The sequence below is a fragment of the Malus domestica genome, chromosome 05 (genome assembly GCF_042453785.1).
Source record: "Malus domestica chromosome 05, GDT2T_hap1".
Lineage (NCBI taxonomy): Eukaryota > Viridiplantae > Streptophyta > Magnoliopsida > Rosales > Rosaceae > Malus > Malus domestica.
Genome location: NC_091665.1, coordinates 27,401,015 through 27,420,400, shown reverse-complemented (window position 1 = coordinate 27,420,400; position 19,386 = coordinate 27,401,015). Strand labels below are relative to the sequence as shown.

General features: G+C 39.2%; 3 protein-coding genes and 2 long non-coding RNA genes across 7 annotated transcripts; 4 read left to right on the top strand and 1 right to left on the bottom strand.

The window, feature by feature from the left end:
* Window positions 1-57: 57 nt before the first annotated feature.
* LOC139196183 (toll/interleukin-1 receptor-like protein) lies at window positions 58-2,967 on the top strand. Its single transcript, XM_070821851.1, has 4 exons — window positions 58-150; window positions 1,834-1,914; window positions 2,042-2,052; window positions 2,457-2,967. Exons 1-4 carry the CDS (start codon window positions 58-60, stop codon window positions 2,965-2,967), a joined length of 696 nt encoding a protein of 231 aa, XP_070677952.1.
* Window positions 1,219-4,766, top strand: LOC139187502 (disease resistance protein Roq1-like). The gene is made up of 6 exons (XM_070821053.1): window positions 1,219-1,597; window positions 1,834-1,914; window positions 2,042-2,100; window positions 2,457-2,963; window positions 3,105-4,209; window positions 4,549-4,766. The coding sequence occupies exon 5, from the start codon at window positions 3,277-3,279 to the stop codon at window positions 4,132-4,134; it is 858 nt and encodes a 285-aa protein (XP_070677154.1). The 5' UTR covers window positions 1,219-1,597; window positions 1,834-1,914; window positions 2,042-2,100; window positions 2,457-2,963; window positions 3,105-3,276; the 3' UTR covers window positions 4,135-4,209; window positions 4,549-4,766.
* Window positions 4,767-6,017: 1,251 nt separating this feature from the next.
* LOC139195722 (uncharacterized) lies at window positions 6,018-8,505 on the bottom strand. The gene is made up of 4 exons (XM_070821054.1): window positions 8,365-8,505; window positions 6,796-6,907; window positions 6,305-6,664; window positions 6,018-6,195 (listed from the first exon to the last, which is right to left on the bottom strand). The coding sequence occupies exons 2-4, from the start codon at window positions 6,871-6,873 to the stop codon at window positions 6,136-6,138; spliced, it is 498 nt and encodes a 165-aa protein (XP_070677155.1). The 5' UTR covers window positions 6,874-6,907; window positions 8,365-8,505; the 3' UTR covers window positions 6,018-6,135.
* Window positions 8,506-10,910: 2,405 nt separating this feature from the next.
* LOC139196473 (uncharacterized) lies at window positions 10,911-12,814 on the top strand. Of its 3 annotated transcripts, none has more exons than XR_011581409.1 (3): window positions 10,911-11,384; window positions 11,918-12,229; window positions 12,396-12,814. It is a non-coding gene; the product is annotated as an uncharacterized lncRNA (long non-coding RNA). The 3 variants fall into 3 exon arrangements; XR_011581408.1 differs by having other exon boundaries at window positions 11,918-12,297; XR_011581407.1 differs by having other exon boundaries at window positions 11,918-12,814.
* A 1,563-nt stretch (window positions 12,815-14,377) lies between these two features.
* Window positions 14,378-14,693, top strand: LOC139195731 (uncharacterized). Its single transcript, XR_011580582.1, has 2 exons — window positions 14,378-14,461; window positions 14,582-14,693. It is a non-coding gene; the product is annotated as an uncharacterized lncRNA (long non-coding RNA).
* Window positions 14,694-19,386: the final 4,693 nt, after the last annotated feature.

The window sequence follows — 19,386 nt, the reverse complement described above, 5'->3', positions numbered from 1 at the left end:
CATAGTGATAATGCATGACATGTTCAAAGCATACATCTAATTCAGAATACAAGCGGAATGTGCTATTACAAGAATGTCCAAGCGGAGAGAGGGACACAAAGTCACGAGGGTGGTGGCGATGGTGTGTCATCGTCGGGGGTGTCCTTATGGGTGTGTGTGGGTGTGGGTTCGATTAGGAAGAGAGAGGGAAAGAGTGTGAAAGTGAGAGAAGAGTGAGCTGAGAAAGAGAGTGAACTCGAGGGAAGAGTGATAGGGAGGAGTTAGTGGGCTGCCTCATGGCAAGCAATGAGAGGAGAGGAAATCTAAAAAGAGGATCCTGATTGGGTAGGAAGTGAGGGACTGAAATGTAAAAATTTGAAAACCTTTAAGTAAAATGTGGAATTTCATAAAATTTGGGGGTGGGGTTTCACATGTTTAGTTTGATTCTTATCATAGCATGGTGATGAGATTGATAGTTTTAATGAGTTTGTAATACATTATGCTGATATCAAACTAAATGACTCTGAGACTTAATGATTTTTCATTCATAAAATCATTCATAGTCAAATGACTTGATCTGTCACCTGTGCTTGGAAGGTCAGATACCAAATCTTATTCAATCAACAACTATATATATATATATATATATATATTTTTTTTTTAAATGGACAAATGGTGGCAAGTCACGACTATTTACCATTTTCGAGCCTAGAGAGGCTATGGAGAGTTTTACTCTGCCTTCCAAGATTTTGTAGTGTGAAGTGCACTTTTTGTGTGAAAATTATTAAAGGGGTGTGATATCCATACATCTCATTTTACTTCTCACACACCTTTTTAATTTTCGATCATCAAATCAGATGAAATGAAGAAGATCAACATACATAAATTAACATGAGGTGTGTGAGAAGTAAAATGAGGTGTGTGGATAACACACCTTATTAAAATATCCTCGAACGAAAGTGCTTGGAAAATTCTTAGAAGAAATTGGTGACCAACTAATTGGAAAAAGAGTAATGCTAGAGAGATTAAATTTATAAACTAAATGACATAGAAATTTAAGATTGAATTATTACTTAAATATTAATAAACATGCTCATTTTATAGTAATCACACATTATATAATTTACAAATTTAGTACTAGTATTCCCGATTCAAAACCGTGGACGCATAACGCGCAAGGGAGGGCCACATCCCATGTGCCCCCTTTATACTTTTGTAACTGGTCGTTTCTTACTCGTTGCTTTTCCTCAAAAGCCAATTCTAAGTAAATTCTGAACTAGTCTCCCTCTCTCTCTCTCTCTCTATCTCTCTCTCGTTTCATTATATCCTCCTTAATTCTGAACTACTCTCTCTCTCGCTTGCTTTGCTGAATCCTCCTTAATTCTGAACCAGTCTCTCTCTCTTTCTCTCTATTCACAATTAATCTCTCTGCAACTACTACTTCCTGGATCTGAAAACTAGAGGTTGGTTATGGATATTGGCCTCTTCTTCTTCGTATTCTTCTTCATCCGCTGCTGCTCTTGCTGATGCTGATGATGCAAAAAAGTAATTGTTTTGGATATTATTTTGAAGCTGGAGAAAGCAAATAAGCCCTCGTCAAATTGGTAACTTGTCAGAGGTTAGTCAGCGTTTATTGATACTGTTTAAGGCTCTTTCTGTATTTTTTGTCATTTCTTTTTAATTAATAAGTTTAGGTGTTATGTTATGCTGGCATTTAAATTGCTAATTAATTTTTGTTATGTCTGCTGTTAATTTCTTGGCTGGTGACCTGTCACCGGTGTCACTTTGTTTTGTTTGCATCTTTATCAATTGTCTTCCTTTTGACGTTTGGATTCAACGGTTCTCTTAACACAGGTTCTGAAAAAGCTTCAGTACAAAAGATTGAAAGAGAGAGCAAATGGAAAAAGAAAACGAGGAAGAGAACAAGAGAAAGAGGTCTCAAGTTGATTTTGCATCCTTTTTCGCATAGGGCTCTTCCTTTTTGTGTGGTGTTTTTTGGTATATGCATAATCTGATTTTTGTTTTTTGACTGTATGAAACATAACTAAAACTTGATTTGCAGGAATCGATCAGGTGACGATGATGATACTGATTGTGAGGGGAGCAAAGCAAGGAGAAAAGGTTTACACTTATTCATTTTATGGTTTTCAAATACTAGTTGCTTTACATGCTGAGATGACGTTGTTCATATTAAGATTGCAAATATATGAATATCTTTCTTTAAATTATAGTGTTTTTAAAGAAAATAGGTCCTATCATGTGCCCAATTTTCCACTTTCGTATCTCTCACTCGTTGATTTCGAGCCTTTGAAATTTTGTGCATGTAGTCAAAAGCCAATTCAAGTAAATTCTGAACTAGTCTCTCTCCCCCCCCCTCTTGCATCCTCTTAATTCGGTGCAACGTCGTAGTATTATTTCTCTCTAATCAACAATTAATCTCTCTGCAACTACATCTTTTTGCTGTTTCTGAAAACTAGAGGTTATGGACATTGCTTCTTCTTCATCATCCGCTGCTGTAACCCCCCACGTCGAGAAAAGTATGATGTGTTTATCAGTTTCAGAGGCAAGGACACCCGCCTTGGTATTACCAGCCATCTACATGCTGCCTTACTTCAGAAGAAAATTGAAACCTACATCGATTGCAAACTTCAGAGTGGAGAAGAAATCGGACCTGCCCTTCGACAGGCAATCGAGAAATCCACGATTTCGGTGATCATTTTCTCTCAAAGCTATGCTTCTTCCACATGGTGTTTAGATGAACTCGTGCATATACTCAAATGCAACAAGAGAGATGGCCAGATAGTTATACCCGTATTCTACGACATCAATCCATCTGATGTACGAAAACAGCACGGGAGTTATGCGGATGCATTTGCTCAACTTGAAAAACGTTTCGACAACAATATCGACAAGGTGCACAAGTGGAGGGATGCTTTGACGACTGCAGCCAATCTATCTGGGTTTGATTATTCAAACAAATCCGGGTAACTAACTCATTCTTTAACTTGTCTAAAGTTATAAATTTTCTTTAAATTTGTGACAGTTTGATTTGTGCTAAGATTTGGTAAAGCGTATTTGAGACTAACTATTGCTTTTCTACCTAATCATATACGTCTATACTCCAGGACGGAGGCAAATCTAATTCAGAAAGTTGTCGATCATATTTGGACCCAATTGTGTGGCGAATCATCCTGCGATTTAAAGGGCTTTGTTGGAATTGAAAGACGCATCGAGCAGATCGAATTGCTGTTAGGCATTCATTCACCGGACGCTTTCATCACTGTAGGTATTTGGGGCATGGGTGGTATTGGGAAAACCACCCTTGCCGAGGCTGTATTTCGCATACACTCTTCTAAATTCGAAGCTTCTTGTTTTCTTAAGAATGTTAGGGAGAACTCAGAACAAGCAGGTGGACTAGATCACTTGGAAAAAACACTTCTTAAGGAGCTATTAAAGGAAGAAGTTCTGCCCGTAGGATTAACTTTGGTTCGAGAAAGGCTCGATCGTACAAAGGTCCTCGTTGTTCTAGATGACGTGAGTGATTCATTGCAAATTGAACGTTTAGCTGGCGATCGTCTCCGGTATGGCAGTGGAAGTAGAATCATTATCACAAGTAGAGATAGGGGCACACTTGGGCAAACTGTTGAAGAGGCTAAGATCTACGAGGTTGAGGGATTAAAATCAAATGACGCTCTTCAGCTCTTCTGTTTGCATGCTTTCAAGAATAACGGTGCTCATAGAACAGATTTGAAGGAGTTGGCAGAAAAGGTGGTGGCTTATGCTGGGCACGTTCCTTTAGCTCTTACAGTTCTGGGGCCGTTGTTCAGCAATTGCAAGAGCAAAGGAGAATGGGAAGAGGAATTCAACAAATTGAAACGATTTCCCTGCAAAGATATCCAGAAAGTGTTGAGAATAAGTTATGATGGATTGGAACAAAATGAGAAGGATATATTTCTGGATATAGCATGTTTTCATAAAGGGAGGGATGTGTATTTGGTAAAACGAACGTTAGCTTCCTGTGGACGCTTTCCGATAACCGGAATTGATATTCTCATTAATAGATGTCTCGTATCAATTGATTCAAAGTGGGGAAGGGAAACCATAGAGATGCACGATTTGCTACAAGAAATGGGAAGGAAAATTGTTCAAGAATAAGATATTAAAGATCCCGGTAAACAGAGTAGGGTGTTCAATGATGAGGATGTCTATCGTGTATTGAGGAGTAACACGGTAAGAGCTAAATGCATTCAAATTTTTTCTTTTCTTTTTTTTAGGAAAAAAAAAATTACAAACTTGAGATGATAACAAAACAAAGTAAAACTAATTTATAATAAAGAAGTGAGATTGTTAAAAGATGAATTTGATTGAATATTTATTGTGTTAGGAAGTGTTTGGAATATGAACAAATGTTTGTTTATTTAGACAAGTAGAGGAGGATACAATTATGTTGGATATTTGACTAGACTAAGACACTTGTACATGATTACCATCGCAAATACTCTTTGTTCCAAATGTGCGTTAAATTTTAATATGTTTATATTCACATTTAAACTTTCTTCTTATTCTCAGAAAACTCCAAATGTTGAAGCCATACAGGTTAATTGGAATAAGCTTAAAGAGCGACCATTGAAACGTGCAAACTTCAAAAAGATGTCTAACCTAATAATGCTAATTGTGAATGGTGGCTACAAATTGACCGCTTCTCTAGACCTTCCCGATTCTCTTTGTTATCTTGAGTGGAGGGGATATCCACTGGAATCTTTGCCGTCAAATTTCTGTCCGGAAAATCTAGTTGAGCTTCATATGCCATTTAGCAAAGTTAAGAAGGAGCTTTGGAAACAAGAGCAAGTATATTATATTATATGCCTATTTTAATTCTTTTATATAATCAAGTGTAGAAATTATATTAATTCTTTATATTTCTATTTCATTGGTTGCAGATACTTGTCAACTTACAAGTGATTGAGCTGCGGGGCTGTCCAAATCTAACTGAAGTTCCAAATCTCTCTGGGAGTTTAAAAATTGTGGACATAAATCTCTGGGGCTGTGGAAGTTTGGTTGGGATTCCTTCGTATTTTCAAAATCTTGACAAGCTTACTCGTCTTGATCTTGGAGACTGCAAGAGTCTCAAGTATCTTCCAGAGATGCCAAGAAATATTCAATACTTAAATTTAGAACGTAGTGGTATAAAGGAGTTGCCTGAATCAGTTTGGTCTAACGAAAATATTTCTGGTCTAATGAAAATATTTCTTGTCTAACAAAAATATTTCTTACTTGATTTAAGGCAATGCGAAGACCTTAAGAAACTTCCAAGCAACAGGTGTAAGTTGAAAAATCTCGAGAAACTTGGTCTTGATTATTGCTTTAAATTTGAAAACATCTCAGAGATTTTGGAGCCATAACTACAAAAAAAAACTTGTTAAATACGATCCTAAAAACTCATCATGTAAAGTCATGAAAGTGTCGTTTATGCGTTTTAACGACGGTCATGCGACACTTGTGATAGTGTTGCAACAAACCCATGTCGCAAAAGTTTTCACAACTTATTGCGACGCTTGTACTTATTGCGACGCATTACAAGCGTCGCAAAGTTTATTTATGACAGCTTTGCGACACAATTGTTAGCGTCGCAACTGCTTTGATGGTGGAATTAAACAAAATATTTGGGACATGTTTGACACGTCGTAAATACTTTTATCCCTGCAGTTTTTTTGTTGTAAATACAAAATGGTTGGAAATCATATTTGTTTAGTGAAAGATTGGGTTGCAATTTATAATGTTATTCACAATCATTCTAAGTTCAAAAGTAAAATGATATATGAATCAAAGAACTGTGCTTTTAGAATTCCTAATAACATTGAAAGTACATCATCCGCATATCCCAATACATAATCCTACTACAGTCAAATATAAATAATCTCGTCCCAAAAGTTATGAACATATTTTTTTTCTTTCAAATATGCTCCAACATAGTTCAAGAGTTTAATTATGATCAAGACTCTTCATCACAATCTCCATGCAAACTTGAAAAATAAGAATTACCATCAATAGCATGTGTCAATTAAAAGTTTAATCTTTAGTATAATGTTTTCTTTACAAACCTTTTATGAAAGCAATTGTTTCTATGGTTCTGGGTCTAACTAAGGTTGGGTCTAACTAAGGTTGCTGCTCATTACTCCCATATGTTTCTTGTAGATGACTTGATGTATTTAGAGCCTATATTTAACACCAAAATGACAAATAGAAATCAAAATTGCTCAAATTTTCACACTAATTTATTCTAATAAATTGAAAAAAGAACAAAATCACATTCGAATTTATATACCTGTCCACTTCCGCTTGGTGATGTGTTAACATGGAAACCAATATGAGTCATCACGAGATGGAGTTTCGAACTGACTTCACTATACTTGGATCGGAGATCTTCAATTTCATATTCATGCTTAGCCTTAAGATCATCTATCTTAGTCTTATATTGTCTTTCTACTTCTTCTCGTATGGTGTCCTCATTAACATTGGAAGATCTTGAACTTTGAGCAAACACTTGAGATGGAGTTATACCTGTTCCATACATGCGAACACGTCCATGTGCATCAGGTCCCATAACTCTAGTAAACACCTCCTCTCGATAATCCTCATCTTGCTCATGCTCTTCCCTTTCTTCCAAGCATTGATTAAATTGATTCTACAAAGCATGACCCAACCAGTTCAAATGACCAAAAGATAAAAATAATGCACAACCCAACTAATCAAAAGGATGTGAATATGCAAAGTTTTTACTTTGAATGAAAAATAAATAAACTAACTGATACTTACAATAATGCCGCCACTTTCCTCATCGAAAAGGTCTTTGTCATCATTCTTTGTTTTCTTTGTTCTTGTTTTTATAAACATGCTTAACCGATCTGTTCTCTCCCTTCTCTCTCATCTTAAGAGCACACAATGTTTAATCGAGTTAGTAATGAAAATTGTTAAATGGAGAAAATAAAAACTTTCCATTGAGCAAATGAAACCATATGTTTGAAATCACCAGTTCATTGAGATGAGGTTACTAAGTTCTCTGAAAATCTTACAAAGATAAAATAACAATATATCGAGGTAACGTTAATAACATATGCACCTAGAAACATAACATAGAGGAGGGTAAGTGCTAATTTCATTGTCAAATTCATGGGTGAAAGCCATGAACTGTTCAGTTCTGAGTACTTTATCCCCGGCGAATCCTACGACTACCGTGACGGCCAACATCACGTGCATGTGTGGAATGAGGCCTTTAGAAGTGAAGAGGTAGGAAAAAACTGTGATGTTTACAAGCTTGCCAAAGAGGCCTCTGTTGTCTTCTTCTGCCCGGGTTCCTATATGAAGGTGGAAAGCTGTGGTATATGCCCATTGTATGCGGAAGATGCTGAGAAATACAAATTTGGTCATGTGTTCATGTCGAGGGGACCAAAAGTAGGAGAAGAAACAAGACAAGATGATGATTCCAAAGGTGGTGGATCAGGAGATGAGCCTCAAGTTAGTGGATCAAGTGATGAGTTTGAAGCAAATGAAAGTGATTAGGAAAAACTTTTTAAGGCAAATTTGTACTTTGGTAGCTCACTTGTCTGACCAAGAAATAAGACAACAACTAGGCAAGGCTTTTATTATTTTGGTATTGTTTATGCTTTATACATTATAAAGCGCTAGTTACGGACAAGTGTATAATAGCCTATTTGTTATCTTTAAAACTTGATTTACCTTTATATCATAAACATAGACATTAATTACTACACCACGCCAGGGCAAAATAAAAAACTCATGACCAAACACGATTGTTTGAACATTTGACACGACAAAAATATGCGATTGTTCGTCGCTGAACTGCAATGAGCAAAAAATATGAATGGCTCGATTGGACTAACACCGGCAAAACTCAGTGTTCTTGTTTGCACCAAACAATGATCAGCGAAACAAATATTATTGGAGAGGGTAAAAAACTACAGCAAATTAAGGCTGAAAAGAGAAAGGCACGGCACCAGTTTAATAATACAATCATTAAATTTGTAACAACGATAAAACTATAGGGCTCTTTGCTTCAATAGGACTAGGAACATTCCAAAATTAAGGAGAAAATTATATGTCGCGCCACAAGCTAAAGGAAGAAAAGAATGAAGAAAAAGCGAGATGCATACACAAAGAAATGAAATACAAAAGATACATTACAAGTTCGATGGCTGAACTGCATTTTGACCCGGAAATATTCAATTTTCTCTCTAGCATCCAAGATTTCTTTCCCCAATTCTCTGGGATATTTGTTATGATTTGACACTTATCAGGAAGTAACATGCGAACATAACTTTGCTGCTGAAGATGAGAAAATTGGGGAAACATTAAAGTTCTAAGTACCTTTTTATCAGCTTCAGTTGCTTCTTTGAACTTTGAGTTCAGTGAGTTAACCTCCTCTGTACTCGGTTGATCTACAAGATGTTTCTCCAATTCTGGTACTCTGGGTTTCCGCTAATTGGCCTGCTGCTTTTCCTCAGCATGAGAAGGAGCAACTGTCTTCGGTGGCCTTCCTCCAGCTGGGGGTGCCAGACCAGGCATCAGTTGCTGTTGTTGAAAGCCTTTTAAAGTGAAAAATAAGAAACTATTCTCCATCAAAGAAAGACATGTTTCAAAATATAAAAGTGATTTGTTTTATGGATGAATACCAGAAGCAGGTCTCCAGGCTACATCGCCAGCATTGGAGTAATTATTTGCAGGTTGAAAAATATTGAATAAATCAAACATAACATTGCTTGGTAGCACTGCTGGAAGAGGGCGTCCCTCCCTAAACTGCTCCATCAAAGATAATGTGGCATGATGGGTAGTCATTCTATCAATCTAGACTACACATTTAGCCATGACTCAATTTAATAGTATATATTTATGGATGTTCGTATGTCAATTGGCCAGCAAAAGATTACTCCCAATCACAAATTAAATTTTATATCTACAAAATATCTATGGCATATGTAAGTTTTTACATCAAAATACGAACACATCATGCAACAAATGAACATCCAGCAGCAAAGCATCTCGCATAAAATTATGCTTGATTAAGCCTGTTATGTTCAGCAATTCAAGCTAATGAGAAAGTGCATTCATATAATTAATATTTAACATAATATGCCCCTGGTTATCATTTTATACGGAAATTCCTTCAGCAAAACAAGTATACAGCTTCAAGAACCTATTTGTCGATATGATCCTGACCCAAGAACATTTCCCCTGTATGCGACAATCCTAACTACTCCATAGTCATCTTCTGCTGCAGGTTTTCACTACTGCACAATTCTAATGTAATAAACAATCCTCGATCCATCCTTGGGTCATATAACACATTTCTAAAGTCTGCTTACCACCTCAGGTTGAACGGATACACCAGAAGGTATATTAATGACCTGATAACATAACTCTCTCAACCTCACTAACAGCAGTATAAATTCTTCATCTACTTATTTTCTACCATTTGAACATCAATTCCGCATTTATACTAACACGAAATAAAAATCTCAGCTTACATATGAGAATTAAGACATCCCGAGCTCACATTTACCACTTCAACTACAATTACACTAAAAATTCAAAATCAATCTGATTCGGAACACAAATATAATCATACACACACATCCAATTATACATAAAAACACAAGCATATACATATATACACAAACATATACACACACACACGCACATATATATATATATATATATATAGAGAGAGAGAGAGAGAGAGAGAGAGAGAGAGAGAGAGAGTACCTGCCCAAGGACCTGTTTGGGTGGCCAGAGCCCTGGAAGAAAGCGACGGCTTCATTGCCACTAATCTGCCATCGCGGTCAAAATCGGCCCGTCGTAAATACGCATCGAAGAGATCCACATTCGCCGATTGGTTCTGCGGCGATGCCATCGCCACCGTCGGATTGCTATTCGCGGAAGATCAGACCACGGAATCAATCGAGAGCGCCGCGTGCTCAGGCTGCAGTACGCGTAAGGAGCGCCGGGAAGAATCAGAAAACCACGAATTCGGAGGACCATGATTTGGTTGCCTTTCTTCTCCGATTCGGAGGAAAATCATTAGACGACGGAGACACTGCGCGATGCCAATAGTTTGGGGTAGAAAAACGATGATTTTTCGTTTTGATTTTTTGTGACAAAAATGGTGCTGTATTTGTGTTATATTTCAAAATTGCCACTGGTCCTAATGAGCCCGGCCCATTAGGTACTACCACAACAAATATAATTTAGAAATCAGAGTTGGTTTGCAAGTTTATGTTTTCAATTTGTCAACTTAATGCGAGATTGAGAAGGAAGCTACAATTTAGAAATCAGAGTCATATGTTTGTCGGGATATTTGGTATGTTATATTGTGAGACTGTAAATCGCAAATATACATTTAGATATCGTTCTGTAAATCCGTTTAAAGAAGAAACCTAATTGATAATCTATACAGACTCATATAGATTAACTACTCTTATCATGGCCAACAAGTGGCTCATGTCCATGACAGTGTTGTGTTCACGTTTTGTCGGTTTCACGTCCTATTTTTCTTTAAGGAGACGATTAATGATTAGCATTCTAAATATGATTATAAACCCTTCAAATAACTTCATTAGTTGGTACAATTAGGGCTGGAAAAAATCCCAAAAATCCCAAACCAAATCGAAAAAATCCCGATCCCAAACCAAAATTCCCGAACCATACCGAAATTTTCGGTATGGGATTTGGTTTTGCATCTCCATTTTTTCGGTATTCCCATACCGAACCGAAAATAAATATTATATATATATATTATTTTTTAATTATAAGAAAATTATTTCAACCGTTCATTGTTTTAGATTTAATCTGTATCGTTGATTTGTTTTTAGGTCTGACTCTGATCTCCCATTTCACTTTTCATTTTCACAGTTCACTTTCACTTCCGCCGTTTCCATTCCCTCACCGAGTGCCCTCATCTCATCTCCAGGCCTCCCTGCGGTAAGAAAACTCACTTTTCTCACTCGAAGAAATTTGGTTGCGTATCTCCGGTTGGTGGTCTCTTTCTCAGTCGCCGGCCCGCTATGTGTCCACCACTCCTCCTCCTCTACAATCTCTCTCACAGTCTCACCTCCACCACAACCACCGTGGCATCGTCTTCTCTCATGGTAAGTCAATCTCTTGAATTTGTTTGCATTTTATAAAATTAGGGTTTCAATTTTTAGATTCAAATTGGGATTGGAATTGGCTGGAGACCCTGAGCCCTCATCTCCATACTACCGATCGTCTATGACTCTCCACTCCAACCTTCCTTCACCACACAGCCACCGCCACACCATCGCTTTCTCTCTCGATCTCTCGCACAGATAGATCACAGAAGTCAAGTCACAGAACTATCGATCCCAAATTAGGTAATTAATTTAGTGTTTTGAAATCTAATTTTTTCTTCCTTTTGAAATTTAATTTAGGGTTTGGAATTAATTTTGTTTGCAGAGTTCGCTTCTTTTCACAACAATCTTGCAGAGTTCACTTCTATTCAATTTTTCTCACTGTAGTGTGAAATTGCATTCCTACCTTCATTCATAGCGAACACTGAGTAGTTGATAGAAAGTGAAATGAAAATTTTTAAATGGGTCTTGCACTGGGATAATTAAAAGGGTATAAGTGAATTCATTTTAGTTAGCCATTCTGGTTTCTTTCTTTTTCTATATTTAAACCCAATTCTTGCCTAATGATACTGTAAAAATTTGACACATTTGAGTGAATATAACATATAATTCGATGCGCCATTTTGCATAGATTTTTTACTTCAATGCATTGTGCATGCATATCTATACTTCCACATGCCATATTTAAATGACTTTGAGATTATAAAGCAAATATGCATAGAAGATTTGGGTGTGTGGTTGTTATGATAATCTAGATTATGAAATGGTTTTTGCAGGTTTGTGTTGATGTTTGCTCTTGGAGCTGGTTCGGTGCCTGGTCACCTTCTTTCAGAAATTCTTCCTGGCCGTATTACGGCAAAAGCAATGGCAGTTTGCATGGCCGTGCATTGGGCAATTGTCTTCTATAGTTCTTCAAGATATGACTCATTGCACCTTTTATTTTCTCCACTGTGGGAGCTGACTGATGACTTATCCTACTCACATACGAAACATAGTTTTCTGCACCTATTATCGTGATCGTTGATTTTATTTTAATTGTTCATCCTAATGGCTGCAAAATAAGAGGGATGTGCATGAGATGAGAAATGGTATATGAAATTTCTTTTAACTTGTTGCCTTTCTATATTGAGTGCAACTTTGCTCAACCCGTCAGGGGGTGAGCTGCTCATCTCCTAATTTTCGTTAAAAGATAGTGTGTCTTGATTGCACCGTGGTTTGATGCTAGTATCTAATTAGTTGTATTTTTTTTGTCAGCCTTCATTGCACCGTGGTTTACCTACTAGGTTGTTGATTAGAGGATTGAGGTAACTGTTGCTTTCTTTTTATTGCAAGTTTTCCGAATATCTGTTTCACTGTTTGGTAGTGATGTTAGGCTGATGTTTATATCAATCACTACCTCCACGACCACCCATTTTAAGGGGAAGGGCTCAACCATCAATATCAAGGGGAAGGGCTCAATCATCTACATCAAGGGGAAGAGTACAAGTACCAACAAGAAGGAAGCAACCACAAGCATCAACAAGATCAAATGGCCGAAGAGGCCAACAATAACTTTAAGCTTTGCTTTTTTGCTTTTGGTTTGTAACTTAATTATTTTGAAACTTTGGCTTGTAACTAATTTTTTTGCTTTTGGGTTGTTACTTTATTTATTTTAAAACCTTGGCTTGTAACTATTTTATTTTGCTTTTGGATTTGTTACTTAATTTATTTTTATTGCATGCATGTGTAGTAGAAATTGAATAGGCAGATGATCACATATGCTATTAGTAGAAATTAAATAGGCAGATCACATAGCTATTGTGCATAGATTCACTCACATTGCAGACTGCACAGATTGGGCCACAGATTGTGCACAGATTCACATTGCAGACTGCACAAATTGCAGATTTTAGTCCAACAACAGATTGGCATTGGGCCGCAGATTGGCAGCTTGCCCAAAAGCCCAAATTTTCAATATAAAAAGGTTGAATTTTAGCCCAAAAGCTTAATATGTCAAATTTAGTCCAAAAGCCCAAAACCATTTCAGGATTCCCGAATTGTCCCGAAATCCCGAAACTATTTCGGGATTCCCGAAAATTTGGTTTGGGATCGGTATTGAAAATGGGATTCCCGAAAATTTCGGTTTGGGAATCGGGACAAGGGTTTCGGTATGGGATCCCATACCGAACCACCCCTAGGTACAATTAAGGCATTTTGCTTTTGTGATCACCTCATTTTCGCTATTTAATTAGTCCCTGAAACTTCTTGCATTACATGATGTGCATGGAAAAGTCTATTAAATAAAATATTGGGGATCTTTGAAGTCATACTATGTTTTAGATTAAAATCAAAGAACCGACCTAATAATTGATGTAATTAGTAAACATTGACACATAACGTAATGCATTCTTTATTGGAGCTACAACCTTGTCTAGTTTCCGTTTTTTGTAAGTGTATATGTTAGTTTGGCGTATGTCGTCAGCCACTCTGAATTGAAGTGTGCAACTCCTTTATGGGAGCTTCTTTTGTTCTCAGTTGTAGCAAATGTCTTAATCACCGAGACGAATTTCTTGAATTTTATCAAGTACATGTTGATTTATGTGCTCCTAACTATTTTTTAGCATGAATAGTTGCATCTTCTTATTTGCAAATGTTAAGAATAGTTATTCATATGTGCATAAACTATAGGTTATGAATACAGACATATCTTGGATTCTAATTGGATATTTCGTGTTACAACATAAATAATAAAGTTTAACATTTTTCAGTATACCAAAAATATGATCTGATACACTACATGCCATTTTCCAATCATGGACTATATTTAATAAGTTACTATTAAAAGATAACTCTTGATTTGGCTCAACTGGTGTAGCAGCTAAGGGGAGGCCTGGGCTGTATATGGCGCTTCCCCAACGCCCACTTCCACCGCCATGAATGTTCCCTGGCCTCTCCACCTCCTCCGTCTTCATCACCGCTGGGAAAAACCCTCATCCTATTCTCTCCCACATCAAACACCCAAACCAGAACAATCAACACCAAAAACAACAAAACGATGACGATGACAAAGCAGAAGAACAAGAAGAAGGGGAAGATGAAAACATAGTACAAGGTTGTGGCCGAGGGAACTGGACGATAGTGCTGTCGTTGAGCTTGGTGGGTCTGCTCACCAACGTCGGCGTCGTCCTCTTCAACTACTCGATGACAAAGCAGAAGAACAAGAAGAAGGGGAAGATGAAAACAGAGTACAAGGCTGTGGCCGAAGGAACTAGACGATAGTGCTGTCGTTAAGCTTGGTGGGTCTGCTCACTGGAATCGGCGTCGTCCTCTTCAACTACTCTGTATGTTTGATTTTTATCCATTACTCAATTGTCCATTTTTGCTTTTCTTGCTTGCTTGTTTGCAAAGTTTTGAGCTTTTATTTGAAATTTTACACAAATTGTAAATGTTAATGAGATTAGGATGTGTGTTGTCCATCTGTTTGGCTTGAGTCCTGCAACATGTGAGGGGCGCGTGAGGTTATGAAAAATTGTACCACATCAGAAAGTTAAGGAACCTTCCATTAACTTATAAGGAGTCGGGTTACTCCCCCATTTCCAATTTGGGTCGGAACCTCAGGTTCCGTCACTCATTACCCATTGTTTCTTTGCTTTTTTTTTTTGCTTGCTTTTTCATGAAGTTTTGAGTTTTTTTCTGAGATTTTGACATGAATGGGAAGGTTCATGAGATACGTGATGTGTTCTGGGGTGGGATGCTGCAACGGGGAGCTTCGTGGCTAAGAAAGAAGTACATGGGAGATACGTAGAAGCAGGTGATTCTGGTTCCAACTTCTGGGGGTTTGTGTAGAAGTCTAATATCTTGCAGTAATCAACAGATTTAGAAAGAGAGAGAATTTGTAGAGAGAGAATGAATATGAGAAGAATGATTCTCATTAACTTCCACAATGCACTATACAAAAGGATATAGACATATAAATAATTGTCTATTGCCTAGTTACCAATTTTACATAACAGTCTTATCTACTAATTACTTAACCACTATGGTAATCACTAATTTGGTGCCTTGAGTGCACTGTGATATGGCGATCCTCTATTACCCTTAACAGTTTGATTGTTGCCATAATAAACTTGTTTCGAGATGCTCTTGAGGATGGTTGTTTGGGCCCAAAATATTGGTTTGGGCCGAGTAAGGGACTCGTCTCGGCTCGAGAGATTTTATGATGCGGTGGCTCGGCCCAGGAAGCATTCAGCCCATAGGTCGCGTGTTCAAGGTCTGGCCAAGTCCTACTAGGTGATGGGAATTCCAGGTAAGGATAGAGTGGATGAATCCTATGGACAATGGGGAGTCAAAATCCTGATGCAAGAATGAGTCTCAACGGAATTAGGATAGAATGAATACAGCCGGATGGAAGGATGAATACAAAGTCCTAGCCAAATGAGGATTGGCCGATGGCCAAGATAAGTTCGGATTCGAAGGAATGAGTTCTAGTCCGAGTAGGGTTTGGATTCGGTTGGTGCCCTATAAATACAAGGCTCGGAGAATCGTTCAAACCCCTTCAACTGATCATACAAATCTGCCATGTGCAACCTATCGCTCTACGCGAAACCTCTCAACAATCTTGAGAACTCTATTTTCCTCTCCCTTTTCCGGCTGACACACCTTCAGTCTGGAAGACAGCATTGTGAAAGCAACTGGTAAACATCTTCAGTCTGGAAGACAACACTGTTGAACCACCTTCAGTCTGGAAGATAGCACTGCGTCAAGGCCAACTGATTAACTATCCAAGTCTCGGTCGAGAAGGATTTTCGAATCCTTATTGGCAGAGGTCATCTCATTAGCCTTTCCGGCGAAGTGAAATGTTACAGAATTATTGGGCTCGGCGCATTGAACGCCGAGTTGTTTGATGATCGGATATTCACAAGTAGGTTTCAGAGTTCGGCATTCTGATGACCGAACAACCTTCACTATCAAGACTTACATTTGTTTTGAGTATCTGTGCCCCTATTCTCTGGTGTCGATTCGGCGTGAGTTTACCCTTACAAATACAATCACCGTGACCGAACCTGGCGCCGACGATTCGTGAACTTTGCAGAATTAGCAGCCTTGTCTTCAGGCTCTAGAACCCGAAGGCCGAGAATTGTTCCTTCCTCGGCCGTAGTGGCAAGATCAGAAAGTCAGCAGCGCGCTCGACGCAACATCAGCAAAATTTACTCACCGACCGAGCTCAGCCGTCGAGTTGGCACGCCCCACACATAATTGAAAGACGTAGTTAGCTCATTAGTTACTCGGCCTACGCGCCACGTAGGCTTAGTAGTTTTTAGGGTTAACATTTTGGCACGCCCAGTAGGACCCAGTGCTAAAACTACGAAGTTCATGCCCGTTGAAACACAGTCAGTAAAAAAGAAAACAGCCATGGGAAAATCTACCGCTAACCCTTTGGCCCAGAGCATAGGGCCAGAAGGTTCGTCGCAAGCACGAATTACTGCTGCCTCGACGCCTGAAACACCGAGTGCGACACGCCAGGAAAAAGAGCTTTACCTCGGCGGCCCATTACTTGACGCATGGACCTTTGTCAAAACGGCCAAGGGAGTTTTGGTCGAAGGAACGGTGAAGGATTGTGACGAAGACGGTGGTGATTCTTCTGACCTACCGACCAGGTCATTCTTTCGACGAAGACTTGACGACCATACCCGACAATTCGAGCAATGGTTCACTTGGCAGACAGACGTATTGACAGAAATACGAGATCAACGAAATATATTACCTGATATCCGAGACGCTTTACTAAACAAAGGTCATGATAATAGCTCCACTGATCATCACAGACAGTTTTCGCCGAGGAATAACCCTTTGCCGATAATACATCCAGAACCAGTAATCACTCGACCTAGAATGATTGATTTAGAAAGGTAGGGAGCATCGAGCAGTAAATCTGACGGATCCAGACCAGAAACGTCTGTTGACGTGGTCGAGGTCGAGAGAATGATCGACTCGGCTTTAAAAAAGGGGCCAAAGTTCCCGAAATTCTTCAATCCATATCCGGCTTACGTGGAAACGATTGAATACCCTAAAGGCTTCAAGATCCCAGATTTTAGCCTTTTCGCAGGAGAGTCATCCTTGACCTCATTGGAGCATGTTGCTCGGTTCACCGTGCAATGCGGAGATGTTAACAGTGATTTTTACAAGTTACGACTATTCAATTTCTCGTTAACAGGGCTGACATTTGCATGGTACATCAATCTTCTGCCGAATTCCATCCAAACTTGGGAAGAGCTGGTTGAAAAGTTCCACGAGAAATTCTATCCAAACTTGGGAATAGCTGATTGAAAAGTTCCACGAGCAATTTTATCGACCAGGGATGGAGGTGTCAGTTTCTTCGTTGGCCAGAATGGGTTAGTCGGTCGACGAGTCACCAATGGATTACCTCATGTGGTTCAAGTCGGCTAGAAATTGGTGCCGAGTACCGCTCTCTGAGGTCAAGTTCGTCAGACTTGCCCTGAACGGGCTAGACGTAGAGTATAAGAAGAAATTCTTAGAGGCAAACTTCAGAGATATGTACGAATTAGCTCAACATGTCGAGCAATATGATTACTTGCTAAAAGAGGAGAAAGTCTCGAAGTCACCACCCCGGGGGACTATCTACAAAAACCCCATGGTCAGTTATGCCTCGGCCGAAGCCGAGGAACATGCCAGCATAGACACAGCCGAGATAGTGATCGATAAACCATATATATGCAAGGCGTTGACCCATGCTAATCCCAAAGATGTCAAGCCTCAGCCGGTATCCGAAGAAACTGTCAAAACGTCGAAGGTATATACGTTCGATATCACTAAGGCTGACGCCATCTTCGACCAGCTGCTACTGGCCAAGATTATCAAACTCCAGCCTGGGCATAACATCCCTAAGGTCGAAGAACTGAAAGGAAAAGTATATTGCAAATACCATGACTCAAGCAAACACATGACTAACAACTGCGTCGTGTTTCAAGACGCCATCCAGAGCTAGATTGACAACGGGAAACTGAAGTTTCCGGAAAAGAAGATGGGTGTCGATACAGATCCGTTTCCTACAGCAACAGTGAGTATGGTAGATGCTCGTTTCCTTGGGGACAAAGGAAAGGGAAATGTCGAATTCACTCCAGCACAGTTCATCACGAAAAAGAATTCTCGACCACGATTAAAAATAGATTTATTCTCGAACGACCCATCCCAAGACACAATTCGACCGGCCAAAAAGTTGTCCAGCTCCAGCAGCGAGGAGACTGATGAGCCGATAGTCCTATGCAGTCAATGCAAGGCCGACATCGTTTTGACTCAAAAGGAAAAACCACGTCAAGAAGGACCACCACAAAAGCCCACGGCAGATCAACACCATACGGTTTTCAATAGATTTGGTCCTCAAGTACAGGATGCTAGGCCGACTTCATTAAGACGACGTTTGGATTTTGACACGCCTTTCTATGATGAAGACTACTACGAACGTAATTCTTAGGGTTCAAGATCGTCGGCAACCCAACGTACCTTCAAACCTCCTGAACCACACGATCATCGTTGGTATACTTACCATTCCCCTAAGGGTGTGTATGCTGTGTTGTCGAAATCACAGAAGCGTCGGCTTCAAAGAATAGATTGCATGGAACGCCGATGAGCAGCTCAGGAGACTCCGAGCCCCAAGTGGCAGCCGAATGAAAAAACCATCAGTGATGATGAACGACATCCTCCGACGATTATGACCGAACGCCAAGGGGAAAAGGTGGTCAAGCGTGATATCGAAACCATAATCGAATAGTCTGAAAAGTGAATTAAACTTCTTCTTCGGCCTGGAGAAATAAAGGTTTGCCTTGAGCACTTCAAGAAATAGGCCGAAAATAAACTTCCACCATTACTTGTGCAAGAACCACTGATCAGGGTTAGGTGAAATTTACATCCGTCGTTCGTCGGAGAGGCTTTAGAGTATATGGGCGAGTTTCACAAGAAGCATTCGGCCAATGACTTGTATGGTTTGTCGAAACATTCAGCCAATGATGAACGGGTCATCCAACCAAACTCTGACCTTGGTCTAAAGGCTAGATTCCAGCATATACGCGAGGCTCGCATCCTCGATTTCAACGTCGACCCATATACTGACATCGTTGCCATCGAACTCCTATTCTCCCTCGACGATCTCCAATATTTATTGCATCGTTTCGAAGTCTTTTCGGCTGTTTCCTTATTCGGTCTCACGACCGTTGAGGCAGAACGTGTTGCCAGGTTAGACGCGTATCTC